The sequence below is a fragment of the Taeniopygia guttata genome, chromosome 22 (assembly GCF_048771995.1).
Source record: "Taeniopygia guttata chromosome 22, bTaeGut7.mat, whole genome shotgun sequence".
NCBI lineage: Eukaryota > Metazoa > Chordata > Aves > Passeriformes > Estrildidae > Taeniopygia > Taeniopygia guttata.
In genome coordinates, this window is record NC_133047.1 from 4,410,479 (window position 1) to 4,434,663 (window position 24,185).

Genomic DNA, 24,185 nt, shown 5'->3' on the forward strand with positions numbered 1-24,185 from the left:
CTCTGGAGGTAAAACCTCCATTAGCACTTGGCAAAGGCTGGCTGGGCTCAAACCTGCTCAGGGGTAGAGAGGCTGAGATCCAGAGCAGAGGTGGAAAGAACTCGGATCAGCACTCAGGAGCTGGCAGCGGAGCATTTGTACCCAAATCCCAGAGCCCCAAGGTCTCACCCCCTGCTCCTGTGGCTGCGCCGGCGGTGCCGTGCCAGGCTGGGCCTGGGGCTGCTGCTTCTGCTGAGCTGCTGCTGCTGTGGTCTTCTGCTGCATAGCTGCCTGCTGGGCCAGCAGCTGCTGCTGCTGCTGCTGCTGCTGCTGGTAGTAGTTCTGCATCAGCTGCTGCTGCTGCGCGGGCGCTCCTTGCTGCACCACTGGGAACTGGGAAACAAGAGGTTGGAGGTGTGGTGGACCTAGACCAAGTCCTGCTGGAGGACACACAGGAAATGCCTAAAAGCTGCACCCATTCCCCCCAAAAGAGCAGGAACTTGCCATAAGCACAAAGGTACAGCCCTGCAGACACAGAGATGTGATGAACCCAGCACCCACACCCACCTGCTGTGCCTGCATCATCTGCTGCTGCTGCTGCTGCTGCTGGAAGTAGGCAGCCTGCTGCTGCTGCTGCTGCTGCTGCAGGAGCTGCTGCTTCAGGAAAAGCTGCTGCTGATGCTGAGGGGTGGCCTGGGGCTGTGCCGAGGGGGCCTGGGGCGGTGCCTGGGGCGCTGCTGCCGGCTTGGCCTGGGGCTGGGCTGGAGGCTGCTGGGGGGCTGCTTTTGGCTGGGGGGTGCTGGCAGGGAGCGAGGGCTGGGCACTGCCCAGGGCAGCCGCGCCTGCAGCTGGGACGAGAAGCCAAAGGCAGGTTAGGTCACTGCCTGAGGCACACGGGGGAGCAGGGGGCACACAGACACTTGCTTACCCTGCGGCTGAATGGCTGCCTGGGCTGTGGCTCTCTTCCTGGGCGTCAGGGCTGGCTGGATGGGCAGAATTCCAGGGTTGGGCTGGGTCTGTCCTGCTTTAGGTCGCTGGCGGGGTGCTATGGACGTTTCTGTGGTAGGGATGGGGTCTGTGAGCCTGTTGAGGAAGGAGGAGAAGGAAGGGCAGTGAGCACAGCCTGTGAGCTGGGCAGCTGGTGCACAGAACACACAGCAGGGGTAAACACTCACCCACACCTCAGCTGGGTGTGCCTGACAGAAATGACACACTCACGGGCACCCAGGCACAGTAAAACCCCCTGTATGCATTCACAACAATTAACCCAACACCATCCTTCTGACCCCTCTGCCAGTCGTGGCATCCTCTCCTGGTGGACAGCTGGGACTTGTCAAAACCACTCAACTTATACCCAACTATTTCCTACAACATATTGCTTGAAACCACTCAGACTTCTGAACGAGCACATGAAGGACACAAATCAGCTCGTGAGCAGCTGGTACCTTTGGGCAGAGTTGTCTAAACTGCCGTCTTTGGATGCACTTTAACTTTGGTACATGCACCCCAGAATCAGGTCACTGAACTCTCTGCTCAGTGTTTACTGAGCTCCAAAAATGCACAGCAAGAGAGAGGAGCAGCTATGCCCCCAGCCTTCTGTGGTCTGTAGATACCAAATTGTTCTTGATAACTAATGAACCTGATATCAGATTGTTTCTGAGTCAGGGACAATAACTGTGCTCAGTCACCACTTGGCAGCTGAAGTCCCAAGGAAGCAGCTAAATAATAACACCTTTTCTAATAAACAGCAGAGACAACAGGCAACAAAAGGGGGAGGAAAAAGCAGGTGGGGTTACCTGGCCTTTGGTTGACTCTTCTTTGCAGCAGCTTCACTTGCTTTAACTGGGTCTGGGAGTTTAGCAGGGATTGGAGAGTTCTGCAGATCCCAAAAATGCCCAGTTTGGTATTCCGAGGGCAGAAAACAGAGTCAGAAATAATGTGCAAAAACATCACAATAAAACAGGGAGATCTGGGCATCCCCAAAGCAATTATTCCTCATGTGGACACATAACAAACACCACAAGGTTCATGCCATGGGGAGACAGGAGTTTGGGAGAGTCTTTACAAAGGAAGAAAAGAGGGCTCAGCTTTTTGACCACTGAGCATGGAATATGAACATAAAGCTCCACAGCACAATTTTTTAAAAGACAACCAGGGGACAGTAGTGACAAAATTTATTAATGATGCTATAAAGACACAGGCATAATAGAACCCAAACTACCTCTTATTCATAAAGACCATAAATCATCACCTGAACGTGAGGAAGAAAAAGCCCTAAGTTTCTATTTATGTAGAAACAACAAAATAAAATGTCTGTCACAGTGTTCATAACAAATAATTGTCAACTCCATTTTGCAGATGACGTCTCTGAAGAGACACCAAGAAGGGGCAGATGGCTGTGCAGGGTCTGATGCAGTTCAGATGCCAAGTCCCAGCCAACAGGCCCAGAACTGCTGTGCTCAAACCCAAGTGCAGGCCAAATTACACATGCTATGATGAGCCTGCCTGGAAATCAAATTTCCCAAGCGTGGCCTAATTTCCCATGTTCACATGCATGAGATCTCTTGGTTGGCCTCACACTGGTGACTGGGTGAGGAGGTAAATCAGGGACAAACAGAATGAGAAACTCTGATTTCTGACCCAAAAAATCCAAGCCAAACCGTGCTGTTGCAAACAAGACCCTGCTAATTACAGGACTGGGGAACAACCAAGAGGACAGAGGTAAATGCTCAGAATTCTTCAGCTCCCAGAGCCCCCTCAGGCCACCCCTCTGCTCACCTGGACGTTCTGCACCGGGCAGTCCTTCTTGGCCAGTTTGAATGCAAAGTAGGACACCTGATAAATGTCAGGCCTCTTATCAGGGTCTGGCTCGAGCATGTAGCCTGGAAGAGATGGAGATGCTGAGGTCAGAGCAGCAGGACACACAGACACAGGGCAGCACATCACACTTGATCCAACAAAGGACTTTTCTGTGCTGAGGGTGGGGAGCCCTGGCACAGGGTGCCCAGATTTGCCGTGGCTGCTCCTGGAGCTCTGGGAGTGTCCAAGGCCAGGTTGGAGCAGCCTGGGACAGTGGGAGGTGTCCCTGCCATGGCAGGAGTGGGATGGGATGGGATTTAAGGTCCCTCCAACCCCACCAATGCTGCCTGGCCAGGGAACAGCACCGGGTGGGACTGGGCACTTCAGGTGAACCCACAGGAAAAGGGCTGATCCAGGCCTGGTGTGCCAGCAGGGCAGGGAGACAGGGCAGCCACAGGCACCACTGCAGACAGCCAAGAAAATACCAGCCTGCTCTGCAAACACATCCAACTCTGTGTGAGTCAAGACTGTGGCTAGGGAAAGGGAAAAAATCAAAGGCTGTGCTGGAAACAAGAGAGCTGCCCCAGCTTTGCCAAGAGTAGTGCATTGTACACTTAATTACACATTCACTCTAGTCACTGGGATATTTATAAATCATTTCAGTTCTGCTTCCCAGTTCACAGGAGATGAATTCTTATCACTAGCCTAAGTCACTGTGGTCTTTCAGTTCCTTATCCAAACAGATTTATTACAGCAGAAATACGTTTCTGCATAAATAGCCTTATTGTCAAGCTCCTGTAGGACCCAAAGCAAGGCTGTGTGTGCCCCTGCCCTTGCTCAGAGCTGCCTCCAGCCTGGCCAAACAGAAACCTCTTTGTGGAGACTGTCAGCAGCAGGAGATCACTCCCAGCCCCTCGGTGAGCAGCAGCCCTGGAAGGAGAGGAGCTGCTGCCCTGCAGGAGCAGAGCCCCGGCAGACTCACGGATGAGGCAGTGCATGTCCTGCGAGTGCCGCGAGTTGTCCGGGATGGTGAAGTTGCCGTCACAAATGGCCACCTGGCTCTCCCCAAAGGGCAAGGTGAAGTAGCACAGCTTGTACAGCAAACAGCCCAGGGCCTGCAGGGAGAGAGAGAACAGGGACTGACCACGCTGAAACCACCCTGGGCTCCTGCTGGTGCCAGGCCTGCCCCAGCACCCCGTGAGGGACCTGGGACAGGCACAGCTGCAGGGCAGGATGAACATGCACGGCTCTCCCTCGTCAGACTGATCTGGGGGATTGCTCATCATCACAACACCCTGCGTGTCACTGAGCAGGAAAAGCCCTTCTGCCACACTCTGCGAGGAAAGAGCAAAGCAATAGCACAACTAAATGGCAACCATAATCATTAATACATCCATTCTGACAAAGAGAAACCCAAACTGTTTCCAAGATTAAGTCCAAGCAACCTTTCAACTGCTGTAAATAAATGCCAGGGAAGTACAGCTCATTCTGCAGGCTGCCAGGTTCTGCCACCCTTCTTTTGGCACCAAGAACCACCACCTCTTGCAAAAGAAAACAGTTTTTGCACAAAGGGCTAATTATGAAACACTCCCACAGGAAACATTTCCTAATCCTAAGAAACTCATCATCAGCTCACCCCTTTTGTCACAGGATTTCACAAAGAAATTGCACGCTGGCTTCAAATAACCTTGGTAAGATTTCAGGGAAAGGGAGGTTCCAGCAGGACAAGCACTGGGGCAGGCCTCCAGGCTGAGGCCACACCCCAGCTGACCCACAGCAGCTGCTGCTTCCCCAGACAAGCTCATGGAGGGGACTTTCAGATGTCACACCAACAATTCTCCCTCTTGTAGATGCAGAACTACTGAACATACATCAAAACTCTCTTTTTCTGCTTCTACCATGTTACCTCCTAGCTCAGGGCTCCAAAATAACCCAAAACATGCTCCCAGTTAGGATTTTAAACACTTTTAAACACGTGCTGATCTGCCACTCCAGACAGCAGAGACTCTTTCTCACCTCTGTCCCACCTAAAGGAGACCAGGTTAGCCAGGAATGGATTCCACCACAGCTGGATCTTGTTCCCACCATGAAGCAAGAGCATGGCAGGATTGCCCTGATCACCAGAAACAGCGCAGAAGTTTGACAGCTCAGCCCTGTGTTCCACAGCATCAGCACACTGCTGCTGCTGGGGCAGGGCCATTTTCTCAGCTTTCTACTCAATTCTGACCAGAACTTTGATTCCACATACCAACAACCCAGCCCAGGCACAACCAGCCGCAACACCCTGAATTTTCTGATTTATCTCTTATGATAGAAAATCACATTTTCCCCATTCAACCCTGGAGTTTCATCCATCTCTAAATTCAAACCACACAGGAGGAGCACAGAGTCTGCTCCAGCAGCCTCCCTGCTCAGCAGGAACTCATCAGACACATCCCCAGAGGAATTCTGCACTCAGAAACTGTCCAGGCTCCCAGAGAACGAGGCCAGCCCCGTTTCCCTGCCGTGGCAATGAAAGCATGCCCAGGGCTTGCCATACATACCCAAATGTCAGCTTTTGTAGTGATGAGTTTGCCACTGTACAGGTTCACCATCTCCGGTGCTCTGTAGGACAACGTCGTGTACCTGCAGGGAAAGGTGGAGCAGGGACTTCAAAAGGGGCATATCAGGTATGTCACATTCCCAAATAACTCAAAATTCACTCTTTCCCTGCTCATTTTAAGGAAAGGGATGCTAAAGGTATCTATTGGAAAAATCTTCTATACACCTCAAACAATAAAACACCTTCAAACTGCCCTGGGAAGCCAAAATAATAACCACAAGCCTCTCTAAAGCACAGAATTGACCACAAAACTGTGCAGTCATTTTAAAAACAGAAACATTCAAGATTTAAAGCATTAACAAGGTCAGTCATCAAATGTCCTCTGCAATGCCCTCACTGCAGGGCTGTGGCCAACTGTATTACAGAGATTGTAATTGGATATGTGGTCCTAAAAAGTACATTTCCACACCAGGAGTCCTGCTCAGAGCCACTCTGGCAAGGGATGGGTCACTGTGTGCCTCAAACCAGCGAGAATCTACCTCATCTTAACAGATCACAACAAACAGAAAAGCTGGAAACTGCTCCACAGATTATGAGGCTGTTCTGATAAGATTTCCTGCCAGCAGGTCTGTCATTGCTGCCTGCTGCTCACCCTGATCACTGCCAAAGGCAAAGGTTTTGTAGGCTGAAGTGTACAAGTAGGGCACTCCAAGGGGACTGCAACTGAAAACTCCAGCCAAACAAACCCAGGAAATCCAGGCGGGTGTAGCTGAGTCCCAGCAAAAAACAGGCATCTGCAGCCATTCCTAATAACAGGAGTGCCAGTCTGCAGCAGCGACACTGTCAGAGCTAAAGCAAGGCCAAGGACAGTGTGCTCCAGCCCTGACCAGGGCTCACTGACCTGAACCCCTTTTAAAAAGCACCAAGGGGCACCAGAGGTGCTGCCAGAACAGCTGGCAGTGCGTGGGGCAGGAGGAGGAGCTGGACTGAACCCTCCAGGAGCTGGCACTCCCCATGCAGAGCTGGATCCGTGGGGAGGGGAGCTCAGCCAGGATGGGATTGTGCCACGCCAGCCTGGAGCTCAGAGGAGCCAAGACAGATGAAGGACAGAGCCAGCCTGACCCTGCACAGGACAGAACAGGTCACTGCCTCGCCGAGGCGGGGCTGCTTCTCTGCATTAATCTCAGGTCCAAAGCAATTACATCAAGCTCAATTTATTGTTTCACCTTCCCCCAGGCACTCATTCACCTGCAGCAGACACTGCCATGCAGCACAGCCAATCTGCTGCAACAGGCTGAGCAAAATGAACCCCAGCACAGGAGACAATTACCCTTCAAACACAAACACAGCTGAGCTGAAAAGGCAAAGCACACTTACTTCTTGATCTCCTCCTCGACTGCGTTCACCCCCTCTGTTTGAGGGTTCTGGAATTTGTTGGTAGCACTCCCAAAGTCACACAGGACGTAGTGGCCACGGTCATGCAGCAGGATGTTTTCAACCTGGGAGCAGCACAGACAGACACAGAATCACTCAGACAAAAAAATATTCAGGGTTTGGTTTTTTTTTCACATGAGTCAAGGTTTTAAGTGCCTGAAGACATATCAGACACATCTGACACTAAAGCTTAAAGTGACAGCAAAGAAAACAGGCATCAAAACTGTCACATCTCCTAAAATAGACATCAAGTCATGTAACACTGCCTTCCATCCTGCCACCCCCCCCTTCTCCTCCTGCAAGCACATTTCCTTGCCTCTTGTAAGACTTCAGCGTCCCAGTGCCTTTGGGCTCAACCTTCCTGAGCTACTGTGGCCCTGGTCTGGCCTCTGAATTGGGGACAGGAAGTCCAAGTTGTCCCAGCTTTACCAAGGGCTCTAACTCCTCACAGTCTATGGGGCAGAGGGGAGGCAAACATATGACACACACACTTCCATATTGATGAAATTAAAACACATCTCCAGGTCTTTGTCTGCCTCTTACCTGTCCCTGAGGGACTCGCTGAAAACAAGCCTCAGCTCATGCTCACATTTATTTGCTTGTTCTCAGAGCCTGCTGGGTGCCCCACAGTCCCTAAACAGGGCTGCAGCAGCAGAGGCTCCCCCAGGCTGCTGAGAAGACCCCCTTTCATTCAAATATGATTTGGTACCTTCAACCAGGCAACAGAAACAAAATCAGCAGAAACCTTCTGCTCCATACTCACAACTGTGCATTAACAAAACTCTACCTTGCACCCACCTAAGGAAATTGCCTGTTCCAACACTGACTCTAAATGTGTGAAACCCTGCGTTCAGATCTTTGCTTTGGCAGAGCATCCCCGTGTTCCAGCTCCTCATCTGTGCAGCAGCACTAACAGCATGTTCTCTCGAGGGAACACACCATTTTTCGTATCTTTATCTTCAATCAGTGTCAAACGCTCAGATACAACAACGAGATAAAACACACTGCTCATAGAGCTCAAAATAAATAAAAAAATCACCACGTAAGCGTTTGCTAACAAAACCCTTTGGAAGCAGAGCTCCCCATCAAGGATGATCTTTACAAGAAGGAAATAAATACAAGGAGTCAGCATTTTAAGCATCAGAAAATGCAGCCAAATTAGAGCAGCTGAGGGGGAGAAGGTTGGCTTGAAACCAAGGGTTAAACACGCCCCTTCCCCCGTGCCATCCATCTGCTTTGAATAAAGCACTGCACACAGATGTTCTCCCCAGCAGACCAGCACTGGCTGTGTTATTCCCTGCTCCCTCCAACATTTCCCCAAGAGTCCTCCCCCTTTACCTGCCTGAGAAGTCTGAGGTGATTTCTCACTCAAACACCCTGAAAGGTTTGTTAGACATCAGCACAGGACTATCCAGCAACTAGGTTTGACCAGAGAATGCCAGGAGAAGGAAAAGTAAACACAGCAAAAGAAATTCCTGCTACACACTGCCAGGCCAGAGAAAAGTGTCTTTAAAAGGAGGATGAAGGTGTCTTCTTCTGGTCAGGCACTCAGAAAGCTGCACCCAGCCCTGAGCACAGGCAGGGGCGACACAGGAGCTAACTCACAGAGCCATGTCCCCTTTGCCCACAGAAATGCTGGGTAAAGCTGCTGCTGTCCCCAGCTGTTGGCCACTTCCCACCAGCTGGGGACTGTGCCAGCAGGAGGCTGCTCTGCTTCAGGCAAAGCCTTTGGGTTAATTCAAACTCAGAGCCAGGGGCCAGTGCAGCTCCTCCAGCTGCACTTGTCTGAAAGCTCATTCACAGCCTCCCTTCTGCTGGCACAGCTCTCTGGGCAGGAATCTCCAGCACCAGAGCAGCATCAAAGAGCTGGAAGGCAAAAAAAGCCTCCAAGCCCCCAGCTGCCTGCAAAGCCAACATCAGCCTCCTCTTCAGCAGTGTAATATTCACCCCAAAAAAACATTTACATGTCCCTCCTTACACCCAAAACTTGTACTAAACTTCTCTGGTCCTTAATCTCTCTTGGCTTTGCAACTGCCCCTTGACAGTATTACATCTTAACACAAATTAAGTCAAAATATATATAAATATTCATTCTGTGTTAGTGCTGAGATCCCCAGTGTTGAATCAGGGCGACACCCCAGAGGTCACCATGACAGAAACAATACATTACTCAAGCAGAAAACACGTCTCCAAGCAGAGAAGAGCCAACCCCAACTCTGGGCACAGCTCACCAAGAGTCAGGCCTTGCAAAACGTGCCCTGGGCTGGACACCAGCCCCAAGAGCCCATTTCAACTGCAGCTCAGGCAGAAAGCAACACTCCAGATCTACTCACTAACCCAGCACAGATGGCCCAGATTTATTCCCCTGCAACACACCGAGTTTGTTCTGCATTAAACCGCCCAGGTAAGGGCAGGGTTAATGTCAGCTGGGGACGTTCCTGGCCCTCACCCTGTTTTCCTGACCTGGACAAACTCCTGCAAGCTGCCCACAGACCTTACAGCCTTAAACCAGGACTCAGATTGGTAAGAGATCACCTTTTTCTCCCTGGGAAGAGACACTGGAGCTGTTCCTGTACCCAAACTGACTGAGCAGGGGCATCACTGTCATTTCAAACACGCCACAGCACACCAAACCCTGAGGATGTTTTCCTCTGCTGTTTTCCTACCTGGCTCTCCTTGGTACACGTGGTGTGTAAAACAATGGCCAGTGGCACAAACAAACATCTGTGAGGGCTCTGAAAATAGAACCTGCCCCACAAAGCACATCTGAATTTCAAATGCACACAGCAGCCTCCTTCTAGGCTGAGTATTTCATTCCAGCTCGTAGAGAGCAAAGGGAACATCTTTTTGTTTGCTGGATTACAGGCAGGGGATTTTCCCCAAGCTGGCCCAGCTAAGCACACAGAGTTTTGCAACAGCTTTCATTCAGAGCTCCAGAGGCCACTTTCAAAAGCTCCTAAGGATTCCTGCCCCAAGGCCAACACTTCTGGAGGCTCCCTTGATCTGGAAACAATTTTGTGAGCTACCTTAAATAAGCAGTGTTTCAGGTCACTGTGAATAATTCATCAGGTACATTCTGGCACATGTGCAAGCCACAATTATTCACAAACATTTGTGTTTAAGTAGATCTATAGATGGCAAACATATGGTAAGCAGCACTGAGAGGCTAATTTCTTTTTTTATCTTCCAGCAGAGAGGTGTGTTTATGCCCACTTTCCCTCATCAGCAGCAGAAGAAGCGCAGCGTGGGCAGCTGGCAGACAGGCAGGAGGATGCTGCCTGCAGCCCTGGGGCAGAGCTCACCTTCAGGTCCCTGTGGATGATGGGGGTCTTGCACTGGTGCAGCCGGGCCACGGCCTCGCAGGTGTCGCAGAAGATCTGCAGGACCTCGCTCTCGGTGAAGCCGGTCTGCAGGCGCTGGTTCATCAGGTTCACCACCTGTCCCCCTGCAGGGCGAGCAGCAGGGACCGTGAGCTGGGGGTCCCGAAACCACGGCAGGGACAGTGAGCTGGGGGTCCCCAAATCACAGCTGGGACATTGAGCTGGGGGTCCCCAAATCACAGCAGGGACCGTGAGCTGGGGGTCCCCAAACCACGGCAGGGACACTGAGCTCTGGGGTCCCCAAATCACGGCAGGGACACTGAGCTGGGGGTCCCCAAATCACGGCAGGGACACTGAGCTGGGGGTCTCCAAATCACGGCAGGGACAGTGAGTTGGGGGTCCCCAGTCACAGCAGGACACTGAGCTCTGGACTAATTTTCTTTTTTTTTCTTCCAAATAGGACTTCTTTCGTCTGACCAGAGGAATAAAAGGCTGGATTTGGGGCACCCACAGTCCACAGATTAGTCTGCCACATGTAAGCAAGAGCAGGGAGGAAGGGGGACACTCACAAAACCCACACGTTAAGTGGCTTGGCTGAAGCTGTTGACTGCAAAGAATTAAAAATCCATCTGTAACAAGGGAAACTTTGGACAAACAAAACAAGTTTTCATTTATGAGTCCTGAATTTATCTCAGCTTTGGGGTTTTGTTGCTGTCAAGGCCTTTCCAAAACAATCCTGAGGGTTTTTCTCCTCTAAACGCCCTAGACAGACAGAGAAAAACTCTTTCCTGAAGCTCTGGTGAAGCAGTACTGCATCATTCCACATCACAAGTGCTGGAAAACTTTCGTGGTAGGAAAGAAAAGCTCAGTTTAATGAATACTACAGCTGTGAACATTTTACACCCAAAATGAATGCAGTTCTGCACACAAAGGCACTGATTTGGTTTGGAAACTGTCAGCCACAAAAGGAAAGTAACAAGGGAAAATCAGTGTGTAACAACCATTGCAAGGGGAAGGCTGCACAGCATCTGGCAAGAGCCACGTGAGAAAAGCCACCTCCTTCCAGATGGAAGGAAGCTCCTCAGAAAGATGGATTTTACTTCATCAGCCCAAAATGTGGGTTCTGCAGCTGGGGGGTGCCTGTGAAGAGCTGGGGTTTGTGCCTCCCTCCACAGCGGGCTCTGCACACGGGGCTGAGCAGGGATTTGCCAGCCTCGTGCTGACAGCAGCTCTGGTCATGCTCAGCTTGAAGCTTAAAGAGAGCTTATGGAGTGATTCCTTCAGCCAAAGTGCACAGAGCTCCTGCTCCCACCAGCAAACAGCCGGGGCAAGGCAGGCCAGACCCTGCAGCACAGCAGAGCAGCAGAGGATGTGGCAGAACACGAGCCTGCACTGGGCCTGATTACACACAATTACATGTGTGTAAATGCTGCAGTGCTTTTGAGCTCAAAGCCAGACAGACCCAGAAATACCCATTTCCATCAGCTGCCACCATCCACAGCAGCCACAGGCTCCTGAAGTCACCTGACCAAAACATTATTTTTGCTGAACATTCTTCTGCAAGAAGACAGAATTTGAGCCCAGCACATGCATCATGTTCCAAACATTACATCCCAGCCACAAAGATCAAAGCTTTGGGACAGCTGGAAGAGCCTGTCTGGCTACAGACAGCCAAGCAAAAAGGTCAGAGGTAACAGGAATGCTTTTTGGCTTCCCATTATCCACGTCTTGCTTCTTCCAGAACAATCCTAAGCCAGGCTGATGTGGAACAAAGCTTGCAATGAAACTAAAGTGAAGAAAAATTACATTCCTGACTGCTTTAAGAGGAGCCACTTCTTGTGTGGACCATTCTAAAGACAACAGCAAGATGTATTTAAGGGTTCTTCACAACAGAGGGGACCCAGGACCACCCTGGGCAGCAGCAAGGACAGTACCAATCCCATCAGCAGAGTCAACACAGCCCACTTCTCCAGCCCCAGCCCGGGCTTTGCTGAGCTCAGAACAGCCTCCTGGCAGCTTAGGGACAGCTCTTTTTTCAAAAGGAAGATGTGCAAGTTCCCCATAAGCACGGAAGGACAAACCCAGCCATGAGCAGCCCCACACAGCCCCACTCACCCCGGCAGAAGTCCATGAGGATCAGCACTTCCCACACGTCCCCGCTGCTGACTGAGTTGATGCTGGAGTCGATGTAGCCCACAATGTTCTTGTGGCCAGACAGATCCCGCTGCAAGACAGACAAATTCACACATGCACCAGCCACGTTCACACATGATTGCTACAGGTAGGAGTTTCTGATATGAACATCATCCACCCCAAACCTGTACCTTGTGTGGCAAACTCACAAAATGAGGATTTTGTGAATTCCCCACCTGGCAGCTGCTCTAAACGCTCATCACTATCTCTGAATACAACTTCAAAAGTGGCACTTCCATGTTTACCATGCTGCAAACGAGATTAGGCAAATTGATTTGGATCATCTCCATTTTGTCTTTTGTTTAGGGAAGCCAAGTTTGAAACAGCTATTAAAAATAGCTATGCCATCATATAAATCCTTGTGGCCAATAATCTAGAGAAACATCCCAGAGCTTATTACAAACTCTTTACATTTCAGAAGCCCTGGCAGCAGCTACCCTACAAACACTGTTTTAATCTACCAACCTCAGCACTGCAGAGATAACCTTCATCCCGACCCACAGGATCAGAAGATGATGTGATACAGATTTATCTCGGGATGGAGGTCTGCCACTCATGCACTGATTTCAGTTCAGAGATATCAGAACCATCAGCCTTTTCTCATCAAGTTTAAAAGGCTGAAGACTTGAGATCTCAACTGAAGATTGAGAGACTGAATTCCAACATCCCCCAGCCATGCTCACTTCTTCTGCCCTTCCTTTTCCTGCTAAGCCATGCAGTTATCCCCTCATTTTCCCATTTTTTTCAGGACCGGGTTTTCCTTCTCCACTGGACAGGACCTTTTGAAATAGGTCAGTACTCGATTTCCACACAAGTCCAGAGGTCAGCTCTGCCCACACAAAAGCCATTTTTGCTAGGAAAACGCACGGTTTGTGCCCTGCTGCTCAGAGCTCGCAGGCAGAAGGTGCCCAGGCTCCCACCCCCTGCACTCCAGCCTGGGCCCAGCACAGAGCAGAACTCACCATGATCTGGATCTCTCTCTTGCAGACCTGCAGGTCGTACTCGTTATTGACGTACATCCTCTTCAGGGCACACTTCACCCCATTGCTCGTCCTCACCAGGAACACGATTGCAAAGCCACCTGTGGGGACACAAAATCACCTGGTCATTGGCAAGAAACCTCTTTGCTCCCAACCCTGGCCCTGCCAGGGCAGCACAGCTGGGACAGGGAGGGCACTGAGCAGCTCCCACCCCTCCCAGTGGGAATTCTCCTTCCCGTGCCCCTCTCCAGAGCTCCCAGCTCTGCCTGGACAGTTATCTCCAGGAACTCAAAGGGATCCAAGGGGGTAATCTTCAATTAATGGCAATGAAGTTAACACTTAACATCTCCATAAAAACAAGCAATTACACCAGTTCCTGGTCCTGCCAGACAGTTCCTCATTGCTCCATTAATTCCCATTATGAAGAAGAAAGCTGGAGGAAGGCAATGCTGCCTTGGACAGAAATCAGAGCTACAGATCACCCACTGAACCACCAAAGGCCTAAACTTAAAAGGCTCTGCAACTTTGAAGCTTAAGTTGCATTACAAAGCTGATTTGTGCAAGAAGCAGAAGAAACATCTCCACACGCGGTTTGATGTTAATGCTTTTAAATCAGGACAGAAGAACAAGAGAAAAACCCACAATTCATTCTGTGGTCATTGCTATTAGTAAAGTCAGGATTCCCAGGATAAATGGACTTGTTTCAGATGAAAGCCTTTAATCTCTGTCAGCTCTCCATCCAAACACACAGGTTCACATTTGCAGTCCTGGCAGAAATAGGAAGCTGATGGAGGATGGAGGGGTAGAGGCAGCAAAAGTTTCACACTTGGCTCTCCCTGGTTGTTTTCAACAGCTTTTATGACATTACAGTTCCTCTTCCACTTCAACACAGGGAACTCACCTGCCAGCAAGGGAACTGCCCAGCAGGAATCTCTCCTGGTAGGCAAACCCCTCAGCTTTACTCAGCACAATCTGCCTCAGGAACCAGAGCAGGCTTTCCAAGGAAGCCCCACTGTCTCTTAGAAGCAGCCCCAGCAGAAAGATGGGACAGAAAGAAGAAACAAAACAAAAAAACACCACTCCTCCTCCCTTCCCCCCCCCCACAAAAAAAAATATAAGCATCAAGACTTCAATTAAAGGTCTTGAAAACTATAGCCAGGCTGCAAAATGGACACTCAAATTGAGAAAAGTGGGCCATGGCCCTGGGATGCAGCACATCACAGCTGCTCAAACCCCCTTGCAGCTCTGGAGGGGCCTCCGTGCACAGCGCTGCATTCAGACCCAAAAATAACCCTGACTCTCCCTGAAGCTGCTGCAAGTTGAGGATCTCAAATTACAAGTCATCTTTAAGAGCTTCTGAACCCACAGCAGTAGCCGTATTGTTCTCCCCAGCCACATCTGTCTCGTTTTTGGAGAACAAATCTGCACATCCCGCTGTGAATCTTCATCCCAAAGGGTGGCTGTGGAAAAGAGTAACACAGCAGTGCACTGATTCTTCTTCCCCCTCATAACCCACAACGGAGCCAGGAAGAAATAAGGAACCACAACCAACACAATTTTCCCAAACCTTACTTTGCTAACAGCCTATATTTTTCAGAATAATTGGAGAGATCAGGTTTGGAATCCTTTTTTTTTTTTTAATTTCTGTACAGTATTTCCATAGATCTCAGAAAAATACTAGAGAAAAAGTGTTTTTTAAAATTTTATAAAACAAACAAAACCCCAAAGAGTTGGTTTTTCAAAGTTTATTACAGTCTCAGCCATCCTCAAAACTTTTTGGTAATCACAAGACTTTTGGGTTTTCCTCCCCCCCAAAATGAGCAGTCACCCAGGAGAAGTCTCTGCTCCACCCCAAGGGCTCAGTTCCCTTTTCCCAGCTCTGGCCAGGCCAGCAGGATATGGGATCTCTGTTTACAGTGCTGTGCTCAGCAGAAAGAAACACGAGCTGAGCAGCAAAAATTGGTCAATTAAACTTTTTTTTTTTTTTAAAGCAGCTTCACTAACCTCAAGAACTTCCTCCTGTTCCCAACCTCTGCTTCAGCTGAGTGGGACTGGAGCCTCTTCAGACCAACTGCTAATGCCTCATTCACAGGTCCCTTCCCTCTACCAGGATCCTGGGCTAATTAATTAACAAAGTCACCTCCAGAGCACCCTCATTAGAACATGCACATCGTGCACAAGCCAGCTGGCACAGAAAACTACAGTCTGTGCAAGGGAGAACACAGATAAAGCACCCCGAGAGCTCAGGGGAAAGAGACCTCCCAGATGCCCAAAATGGTCAGCATCATGCTGAAAACCACACGCTTTCCTCATCTTTTAACTGCTGACAGCTGCTTAACCCTTCCTCCTGCCCCCTGCACATCTACACCACCTCCTCCTCTGCCTCAAGGGCTCTCAGCTTCCAGAGCTCCAGACCACAACCAATTTCTCCCTCGTAATGCCAGTCCAACCCCCAACTCGGCTCAATCTGGGTGAAGTTGAAAGGAAACAGATCAAAGACAAATTTACGAGCAATTATGATGAAGCCCTGCCAGATGCACATTACGGGACCGTTTACAGAGAACAGCAAGACAAGAGCCTGGCACTGCCAGCTCCACCATAAAGATGGTCATGCCGGGATCTGAGCAGCTCAGGAGCTGTGCTACACGTGCCCAGGAGCGTGGGTCACACACAGGCACAGCTCAGGCACAGTGTTCCAGGCCCCAGGAACATCCCAGTATCTCTGCTGGTAAAGCCTCTGTTCCAGTTCACGCCTGGAAAGCAAAGGCACGAGACCAGGGCAGGCTTCAGCTGCAATAGAATAAATAAATCTAGAGACTTGCAAGTGCCAGGAGGGACAAGAGCAAGAGCTAAGCCTGAGAGTCACCTCAGAGGCCAGTTCTCCCCTGAACACATGCCTCTGACTTAAGGTTCTGAAGGAAATTCAACTCTCTTCCCACATCAGCCAGCAAAAGCTAAAAACCCTTCCCATTCTAAAACGTGAGAAGTTATTTCTGTGCTCACCCTTAAGACATGTTAATATTGCTGAGCAGCCAGCACTGGGATCACAGTCAGCTCAGAGCCACCACCAGCTACAGGGGTTTCTCTGGGGAAACTTTTTTTGTGTCTCTTTGGAAGTTAGGCCTGCCTGAACTGCATGGAAACATGGTTATCATGCTGCACACTGCTGCCTGACTGTTGTTCTTGCTAAAAGGTTTTAGGATAAGCTGAAAAAATACTGGGAAGTTCCAATTATCTCCAGTCAATACAGATGCCAAAGCAATTTTCCATGCGGGTTTGTGTCAGGGCACTGGCCAGCTGCCAGCTCTGGTAGTTATGTTTTCAGCCCTTCTGTAATTTCAGCAGGATGCACAACTCCTCACAGCCAGGCAAGTACTCCTGAACTAGGTAAGAGCAGCTGCAGGTGATCCCCCCAGCTCCTCCGAGGTAAGGAGATAGCTGTGCTGAGCTCAAGGGATTCATGTTGGACTGCAGGAATCCTCCTGCATTGCTGCTGCACGGAATTTGCCCCAGCTGAGCCCCTCACTCTCTGCATGCAGACAGCCCCCTGTGCTTCAGCACTGCAGCTGAGGGCAGCCAAGTGCTGCTCAGAGGTCCCCAAAACTGCCCTGGGAACATTCAGCCTCCAGGGACAGCCAGAAAGGCATTTTAAGCTCCAGCTGTACCAGCAAGCACTTAAAATTAAGTGCTCTGCTGAACCAGACACAAAGCCACTCCATTTGCACAATTCCAATACTCACTGATCCTTATCCATCAAGAATTATGTCATATTTTGCCTTATCTCACCAGCCAGAAGAACTTCCTTAGCACTTACCTTCCTAAGTACAAGGGCAGGCTCACTCAGGTTTTGTTTTCTTCCCCATAGTCAGGATGCTGCGATCCAGCCACAGGAAACCCACAGTGAGTCCCTTGCACAGGTTGTTTCCAGCTCACCATTCCCAAAGCTCTACTGAAACACAGTAACATGGTTTTCCCCAGTCACAGCCACAAGCAGCTGTCACACAGACACTGCACATTACCAGCACTGGACATCCTCACCTGGCAACACCAGAACCATTTTCTCTCTGCTGTTGTCCTGAGGAAGCCATCCTGCACCTCTGGCTCCTCTAACTGGAGCAACATTCAAAACAAGAAGAGTTTTTCCCCAAGGTGTATATGTACAACAGTCACTCCTTTCAACCCAAACTATTCTGTGATGTGATTCTTGATCCTAAAGCACCAATGTTTTTGGGCATCTTTTCTGGAGACTCAGGGGCCCTGGGATCCTGTCTCCTGAGCAGCTGGAGCTGCAGAGAGCCCACAAACACCTTCCTGTGACTGCTGCGAGTGCCACTGGGACCCACCAGGAGTCTGGAGGAGACTCCCCAGCAGCTCCTGTAAAAAGCACCACACTGTCCCACAAACCCAGCCAAGGACAGCAGTCCTACTGATCCTGCTCGTGCCACCATCTGCTGTGACCCTCCCCACGAGTAAATATTTGCTGGTTTATTTTAATATGGGCTTTTTTTTTCAATAATAGCTCCCCATGATTTGCATTAGGATTACAGTGCTATTTTTGTGGCTATTAATCTGCAGCAATGTATTCTTTCTGCTGCCTTTATTCCACTCTTCCATTGCCCAGCAGGAGGGTATTGCTGCACATACCTGCTGAAAACACACCATTTCAAATCGCATTTTCCCCATTTTTATGCCACTTCTGAGCCCTTTGTTTCCAGGACAGGGTATTTCACTCCAAATTAAGCTTTCTGTTCCAGCATTATTCCTTGTTATAACTAAATGTGCCCACAAACCAGAGGCAGCACTGTGAAGTCTTCTACTGTGATACATAACAAGGGGTTGGGATGAACAGGAGCACTGCACATTGCTTTTTCTGCTTTATAAAGCATCTGCAACACCTTTAAAGTCACAGTGTGTCAGCATTAACATCCTTACAGAAAAATACAACTGCCTCATTTTGTTTTGAAAATAATTTGGGGCATAATTCAGAAGGCACAGTAATGAGGCAGACTTTGCATTAGGGCTGTAATATCCAAGATGATGAAAATACCAAAGGAAGTGAAGACAACACTGGTACAACCCACGATTTACCGAGTTGAACCTGGAACATTATCTCTGCTCCCCCTTCCTTTGGATGGAGACAGTCAGAAACACAAGCAATTTGCAAGTAATTTCTCTGTTCTTCAAGCATGCTGTTAAAATGGATGTTATTGGGGTGGGAGAACCTGTGATTAACTGAAAAGGGCAAAAAGCTTAGAAACCAGAGAACATTTGGGTCAGTTTGCCAACACCACTGAGAGCAGCAGGGTGACCTACAGGTCCTGCTCACCCAGCTCACCTCCCTGAGACCTCCTCTCACACAGCAGCCCTGCAGCCTGGCTCCAGAAAGCAAAACCTGCACCTTCAGATGGTCCCAGCCCAGAGCAGACCCCTCAGACCACAGCATCTCCTGTAAGAGACAGCAACGAGACATCCCAACAGGATGGGACTGAAGGCTCACCCTCTCCTGACACCTTGGCTGTGGCAGAACATGTTTCCAGCAGGAAGAAACATTTTTAGAGGTTTCCCAGCACTGCCAGGTACCACAAAGGATTTCACCCAACCCAGCCTCTCTCTGGCAGGACTGACCTGCCCACAGTCCCTCCCAGCACCTCTCCTAAGCTGCTCTTTCACCACTCTACTCACACTCACCACGGCTCTGCAGCAGTTTACTCCTGGGTGCTGTGCCCCCGTCACCACCAGGATCTCTCACCAAAATCTCCACTGGATTTCAACCCCAAGTTCTTCCCCTACAGGGCAGTGTAGCTATAACCCATCTTTTCTCCATAGCCCCCTGGTTGGATGCTATCCAGTCTTTTCCAGATGATCCAGCACAAGAAGGCTAGAGGGACTCAAAGCAGTGGTGGTTGTACTAATGTTCTCCTTTGTGTTTGCATTTTGTTGTCTTAGTACTACATGTTGGAAAGACATGACACTTGGGGTTTGGGATTTAATTAGTGCTTGTGACTCACTCTCCCACCCAATTCCATAATCCTCTGGTTACAGTAGGGTATTTACATGCCATTTTATAGCCATATCAGTGAAGATTATTCACCCCCAAGCTGCAGGCACAGAAAACACACAGTCTGTCCCAAGGCACAGGCTTGCATCACCTCTCAGGCGTACATGGATAAAACCAGTGTTGGTTCCCCATAACCCAGGCTAAAAAACCAGGATTTTCTGCACCTGGGTCAAACTGGGCCAACAGTCAGCACGCTGAAACCCAAAGCACTGACAGGGTGTGCTCAGCCACAGGCTCACACAGCCCCACAGGTAGGGGCACCTGCACAACTGTCTGAAGGTGGCAGTGGGGACAGGGGGGACACTCAGGACACACAGCAGGCTCTGCTCCAGGGGGGCCTGAATGTGGATCTCCTGGTCTTACTACACCCAAATGTCTGTAAACAGTGCATGTGTTTGTGTACATGTGTGTTATAAACCAGAGTCCAGTTCTGAACAAGAACAAAACAAACCCTCATGCCCTGCCAACAGCCTCCCCAGCTGAGCAGAGCAGATAATAACACTAAATTAAACAGGGCCTCTCTCAGCCCAGATTTTCTACCTCAAAGGAAATAACAAGCTTCACTTAGCTGGTTTTTGTTGTATTAAGTCCCTTGACTTATGTAGGCATAACAGTGCCAAGTTGAAGGGACTGCTTTGATTTAAAGCCTGTCCCAGCATCTCCCAGAGCAGTATTTCAAGGAGCTCTCAGTGCCTGACCTCACCATACTCACCTGAACAGGGAGCTAAGCACACTAAAACCAAACAAAAATCTGGGTGGTTCACTGAGCTTCCAGCTGTGGCTTCGTCTGCTCCTCTAGGCTCATTCCACTGTCCCTAAGCAGTACTTTAAAAGGTTTCATCCTGGAGTGGAGATAGAACTGCTCTGGGAAACTTATCAAATCAGATCTTGAAACATCAACCGCCAATTAAATAGTCTGAACATTTAAGTTTTATCTTGAGGGCAAAAGAGAAAGGGCACACCACTAACTCCAGATGCAAGAGCTTTGTCTGTGGAAGGAGCAATGGTCACAGTAACTCAAATTTCAGCCCGGTTCTGCCCATTTTAATTGGCTGTAGGAGGCAATCAGAGCTTCAGAACTGCAGGGAAAGTAGATAGCACCTAGATAAAGCATAGCAGACCTCTAGTATTTCATTATAGGAAATCTGAAACAGTGCACAGCATCTGCCCAGATGGAAAATTAGCTAAGAAAGTATTTTTGTAACAAGATCAGGAATTTAATAGTGAACATACTCTAAAGAAGACTGTAACAGTTCTAAATGTAAAAAGTCAGGAGAGCTCAGAGCTAAAGTGAACATACAGAAAATGCAGCTATTTTGTGACTGCTTCCAGTGATACTTTAGTTGAAGAAACACAAGGCACACAGATACAGGTTGTGTGTCAAGCCAGCCAAGGACAGAATCCTCCTGGCATAGGACAAAATCTTGAAGAATATTCAAGCTTTGCTGGGCAAATCACCAGCTCCCCTTTCCTCCTTGCAGAGCAATGTGCTCAGCTTGTTTTCTGCTGGGGCTTCCCAGGCTTCATCCCACTGCCAGAGGAAAGCAGTGCTGGGAAACTGAGGTGGATTCTGTGCTCACCCAGTCCATATTCACAACAGCAGCAGCTCTGAGCAGGGCAGGTAACAACTCACTGCTTCACTGTCCATAGCAGAGAAATACATGTCAGCCCTACAGCTCCCAAAGTTAGGCTCTGTTCTTCCAGCAATTACCATTTCAAGCAGCCAGAAATTCTCCATACAGCTCACATTCGAGCTGGGAAGAATTTGACCTGCACAAAGTCCATCTCACATAAGCCACAGTTTCCACGTGGAAGCAGCAAGCAGAGGAGCCTCCAGGCTGGCCAGCTGAAATCCCTCAGGCTGAGAGAGCTCTCCAGGCACGGAGAGCCCAGCACCTGCCCACACAAAATGCAACTGGGACTCAGTGAGAGGCGGGAAGAAAAAGGGAAAAAACCAAAACAACCAGCTCCAAAGATAGCCCCAGAGTCCACCAGACAGCACCCATCATCAGGGCAAAGGTCTGCTACCAAGAGAGCAGAACAGCCCGGGCAAAGCCCTGCTTATCTCAAACCCTTCTCACTCCCAGCTCCAGCACTGCTTAAGCTTTAGGCTTTAAATACCAGCAGGAAAACTTTAACAGAACATCCAGCACATCTGAGCAAAGGACTTCTCCCCAGGTAAAACAAAGGCTTCAGCTTACACAGAGTTCGTGGGTCAGCCTGTCAGCCAGGGGAAAGCAGGGCCATAGTCAGCCCTACACAGATTTACCACAGCTGAGAATCCTAATGTGATTATCCAATATTACCAACATAATTATAGGGCCCTTGCTTAATGTCACTGCTGCAATATCTAGGCCATGACAGGACAGATTTAGATTTACAAGCTCCACCCTCTCCTTTTAAATAGGCAGGATGTCACCATGGTTAATGTTGGTGTGGCAGCCCCAGCCAGGAGTGCCTGAACTGTGCAAAATAATACAGCCAGGAACCTCATCCAACACACAACACCAGCACAGCCTTTGCCTCTCCTGATTGTAGAAGAGCAAGACTGGTTGTCTAGAGATTGTGGCAGTTTTAGGAGTGAACATTCAGTCTATCAGCTATGATGCTCACATCAGCAAACAGACACAAAATAATTATACAGTTAGAGGCATTTTCACTGCATGGACAACACAGGAAAAGCATAACTGCCTCTTGTCATTTCCCTGGGGATTTATTTTGATAGAGCCGATTTAAAACCATTCAGCTTCATTTCTTTGTATTTTTTAGGACCCCATCTCATTACAGACCTCTAGGAGACACCTCACTCCCCACAATCCTCCTGCAACTCCCAGGCAGCTCCACGGAGAAGAACAAAACAGGAAGCTGTAAATCACAACACAGCAGAGAAAGAAGGGGAAGGAAATTAATCTCTGCCATGCAACAGCATTTTAGAAGCCTAAAATAATCACTGGGAAAGATCCAGGCTGTGCATTAAACCCATACTCTTGTCAGAAGCTCCAGCACCAGCAGCAGCAGCCTGGCACTCCGAGAGCAGCCCAGACACCCCAGCTCAGGGGTATTAAAGTCTCCCAGTATTTGCAGTATTTGTGACAGCAACTTCCTAACAAGCAGCAGCTCACTGGAGGCGATGGCACCACGCTGCCCGTCTCAGCAGGAAGCACGTTTAGGTGTGCACGTGGGGAGGGAGATTTGCTGGGCATGTGCTCCGCTGCACAGCCCTGTGCATCTGCTCCAGTGCTCCCTGACGGCAGACTTGCAAAACCAAAGCTGATAGAACAGTGTTTTATTGCCATGCAGCAAGACACGCTGCCTCCAAAGAGATTACTTGGCAAGGCAGACTCAGTCCCTCTCTATTGTAACAATTTTAGTCCTTGAACTTCCACTGTAAGCCTGAAAAAAAATAAATTAATGGGTCATGAATAACTCACGGCTTAAAAAAAATGTAAAAGAATAATTTGTTTAGTTATCAGTCAGCCCTTTAAAAAGCACATTTCAGCTGCTATTATTCCCAGCAGCTGCTAATAGCATCTGAGCCCTTGTTCATCTCCAAGTGAAATTAGCACTGGCATCAACATGCTGCGGAGCATGACGGGCTCTGAGCGAACACGGCTGGAACTGCAAAGCCAGCAAGAAGCTGCAGCGACTGCAGGCAGCTCAAGAGCTTCCCTGGAAAGGCAAGGAAGCCTGAATCACTCAGCAGAGAGGAGGGCAAACAGCAAAAGGAGTCGAGCAGAAAGCAGGCTGCAGCTGGAGGTGCAGAGGAGGGAGAAAGCAGCATGAGGCCAGGGTTGGACTGCCTGGGCTGGCCTGCAAGGGCCCGGCAGAGCAGGCCAAGGAGAGGTGGTGTGGTACAGCACACTGCATTTGGGAAGCACTCATGCAAGGATGCCAGGGCAGCTCAGGGTAACAGACAAGCATTTAGGAATTGTGACTGCAGCATCTGGGAATTCTGACTCCTAGGGCAGCAGGAGAAGCACAAACACAACTCCACACATTCCAGAAGAGCCCGAGCTCACAGCCACCAGCACCCTGCCAGAGCTCCACAGCAGTGCATGGAGGCTTCTCTCCAACCAGCTTCCTCTCTTAAACCCAGGAATGCAGAGTTCACCTTTCCAGGAATGCCAACAATCACAGGTTATGGGTACGTGTGTAACTACAGGTTGCAGGTACCCCTGGGCCACTGAAGTGCCACCTCCCTGAGTAACAGGAAAACACAACTTAAGGACATCCCATTCCTCTGGAGGGCATTTGCTAATCCACCCCTGAAGACAGCAATGACCTTTTCAACTCCTGAGTACATGCCAAGCACGGAGAGAGGTATCCACTGTCCCATCAGGCAGGTCTTGGGGAATTTAAACTCCCAGGTACAGCCAGGAGCACAAAGTATTCAGCTGCAGAAAAACTTTCAAAGGTACAGTGTAAGGCCTTCTTATGTTAAGTTTAAAACAAAAGCAAAAGGTAGAAAACAACCACCTGTTCCCCTTCAAAAATAGCATCATTTTAATTTTTTAAAAAGTCCAATACATTTAATCCTGTCACATGTGCTGCTGAAAGCTGGGTGAGCAAGGCTGAGTTTGTGTGTTTCCATGGTCTATGAATAATAGCAGAGCTCCAGAAGATCCTGTGTGTCAACTCTCACACCATGATGAGCTGTACCATCACAGCCTCTCTCCGAACAGGCCTCCAAGGCAGCAGCACTGAGTGTGTTCTGGTGCCCAGGGAAGGGCCAGGAATCTCCAAGGAGCAGGGACAGGCTTTGTTCTGCATTTGCATTATGTGACACAGGCCTTGGTCCATGATAAAAGTTCCTGGGTACTATGGTGACATGAATATTAATGACCCTGTGATTAAAACACCAGGCAAAGGAGTTATATTTG

General features: G+C 49.4%; 1 protein-coding gene across 7 annotated transcripts in view; it reads right to left on the reverse strand.

Annotated features, from left to right (window-relative positions):
• AAK1 (AP2 associated kinase 1) overlaps nucleotides 1–24,185 on the reverse strand; it is a 51,698-nt gene that overhangs the window by 19,535 nt on the left and 7,978 nt on the right. For all 7 annotated transcript variants that reach the window (XM_030289991.4, XM_030289990.4, XM_030289989.4 and 4 more), the window contains exons 3-13: nucleotides 13,230–13,348; nucleotides 12,190–12,298; nucleotides 10,057–10,199; nucleotides 6,698–6,819; nucleotides 5,322–5,403; nucleotides 3,761–3,893; nucleotides 2,758–2,861; nucleotides 1,776–1,855; nucleotides 908–1,062; nucleotides 547–827; nucleotides 169–372 (exon numbers count right to left, since the gene is read on the reverse strand). In XM_030289991.4, the coding sequence (XP_030145851.4) occupies nucleotides 169–372; nucleotides 547–827; nucleotides 908–1,062; nucleotides 1,776–1,855; nucleotides 2,758–2,861; nucleotides 3,761–3,893; nucleotides 5,322–5,403; nucleotides 6,698–6,819; nucleotides 10,057–10,199; nucleotides 12,190–12,298; nucleotides 13,230–13,348 (1,532 nt within the window). The remainder of the gene's footprint in view (nucleotides 1–168; nucleotides 373–546; nucleotides 828–907; nucleotides 1,063–1,775; nucleotides 1,856–2,757; nucleotides 2,862–3,760; nucleotides 3,894–5,321; nucleotides 5,404–6,697; nucleotides 6,820–10,056; nucleotides 10,200–12,189; nucleotides 12,299–13,229; nucleotides 13,349–24,185) is intronic.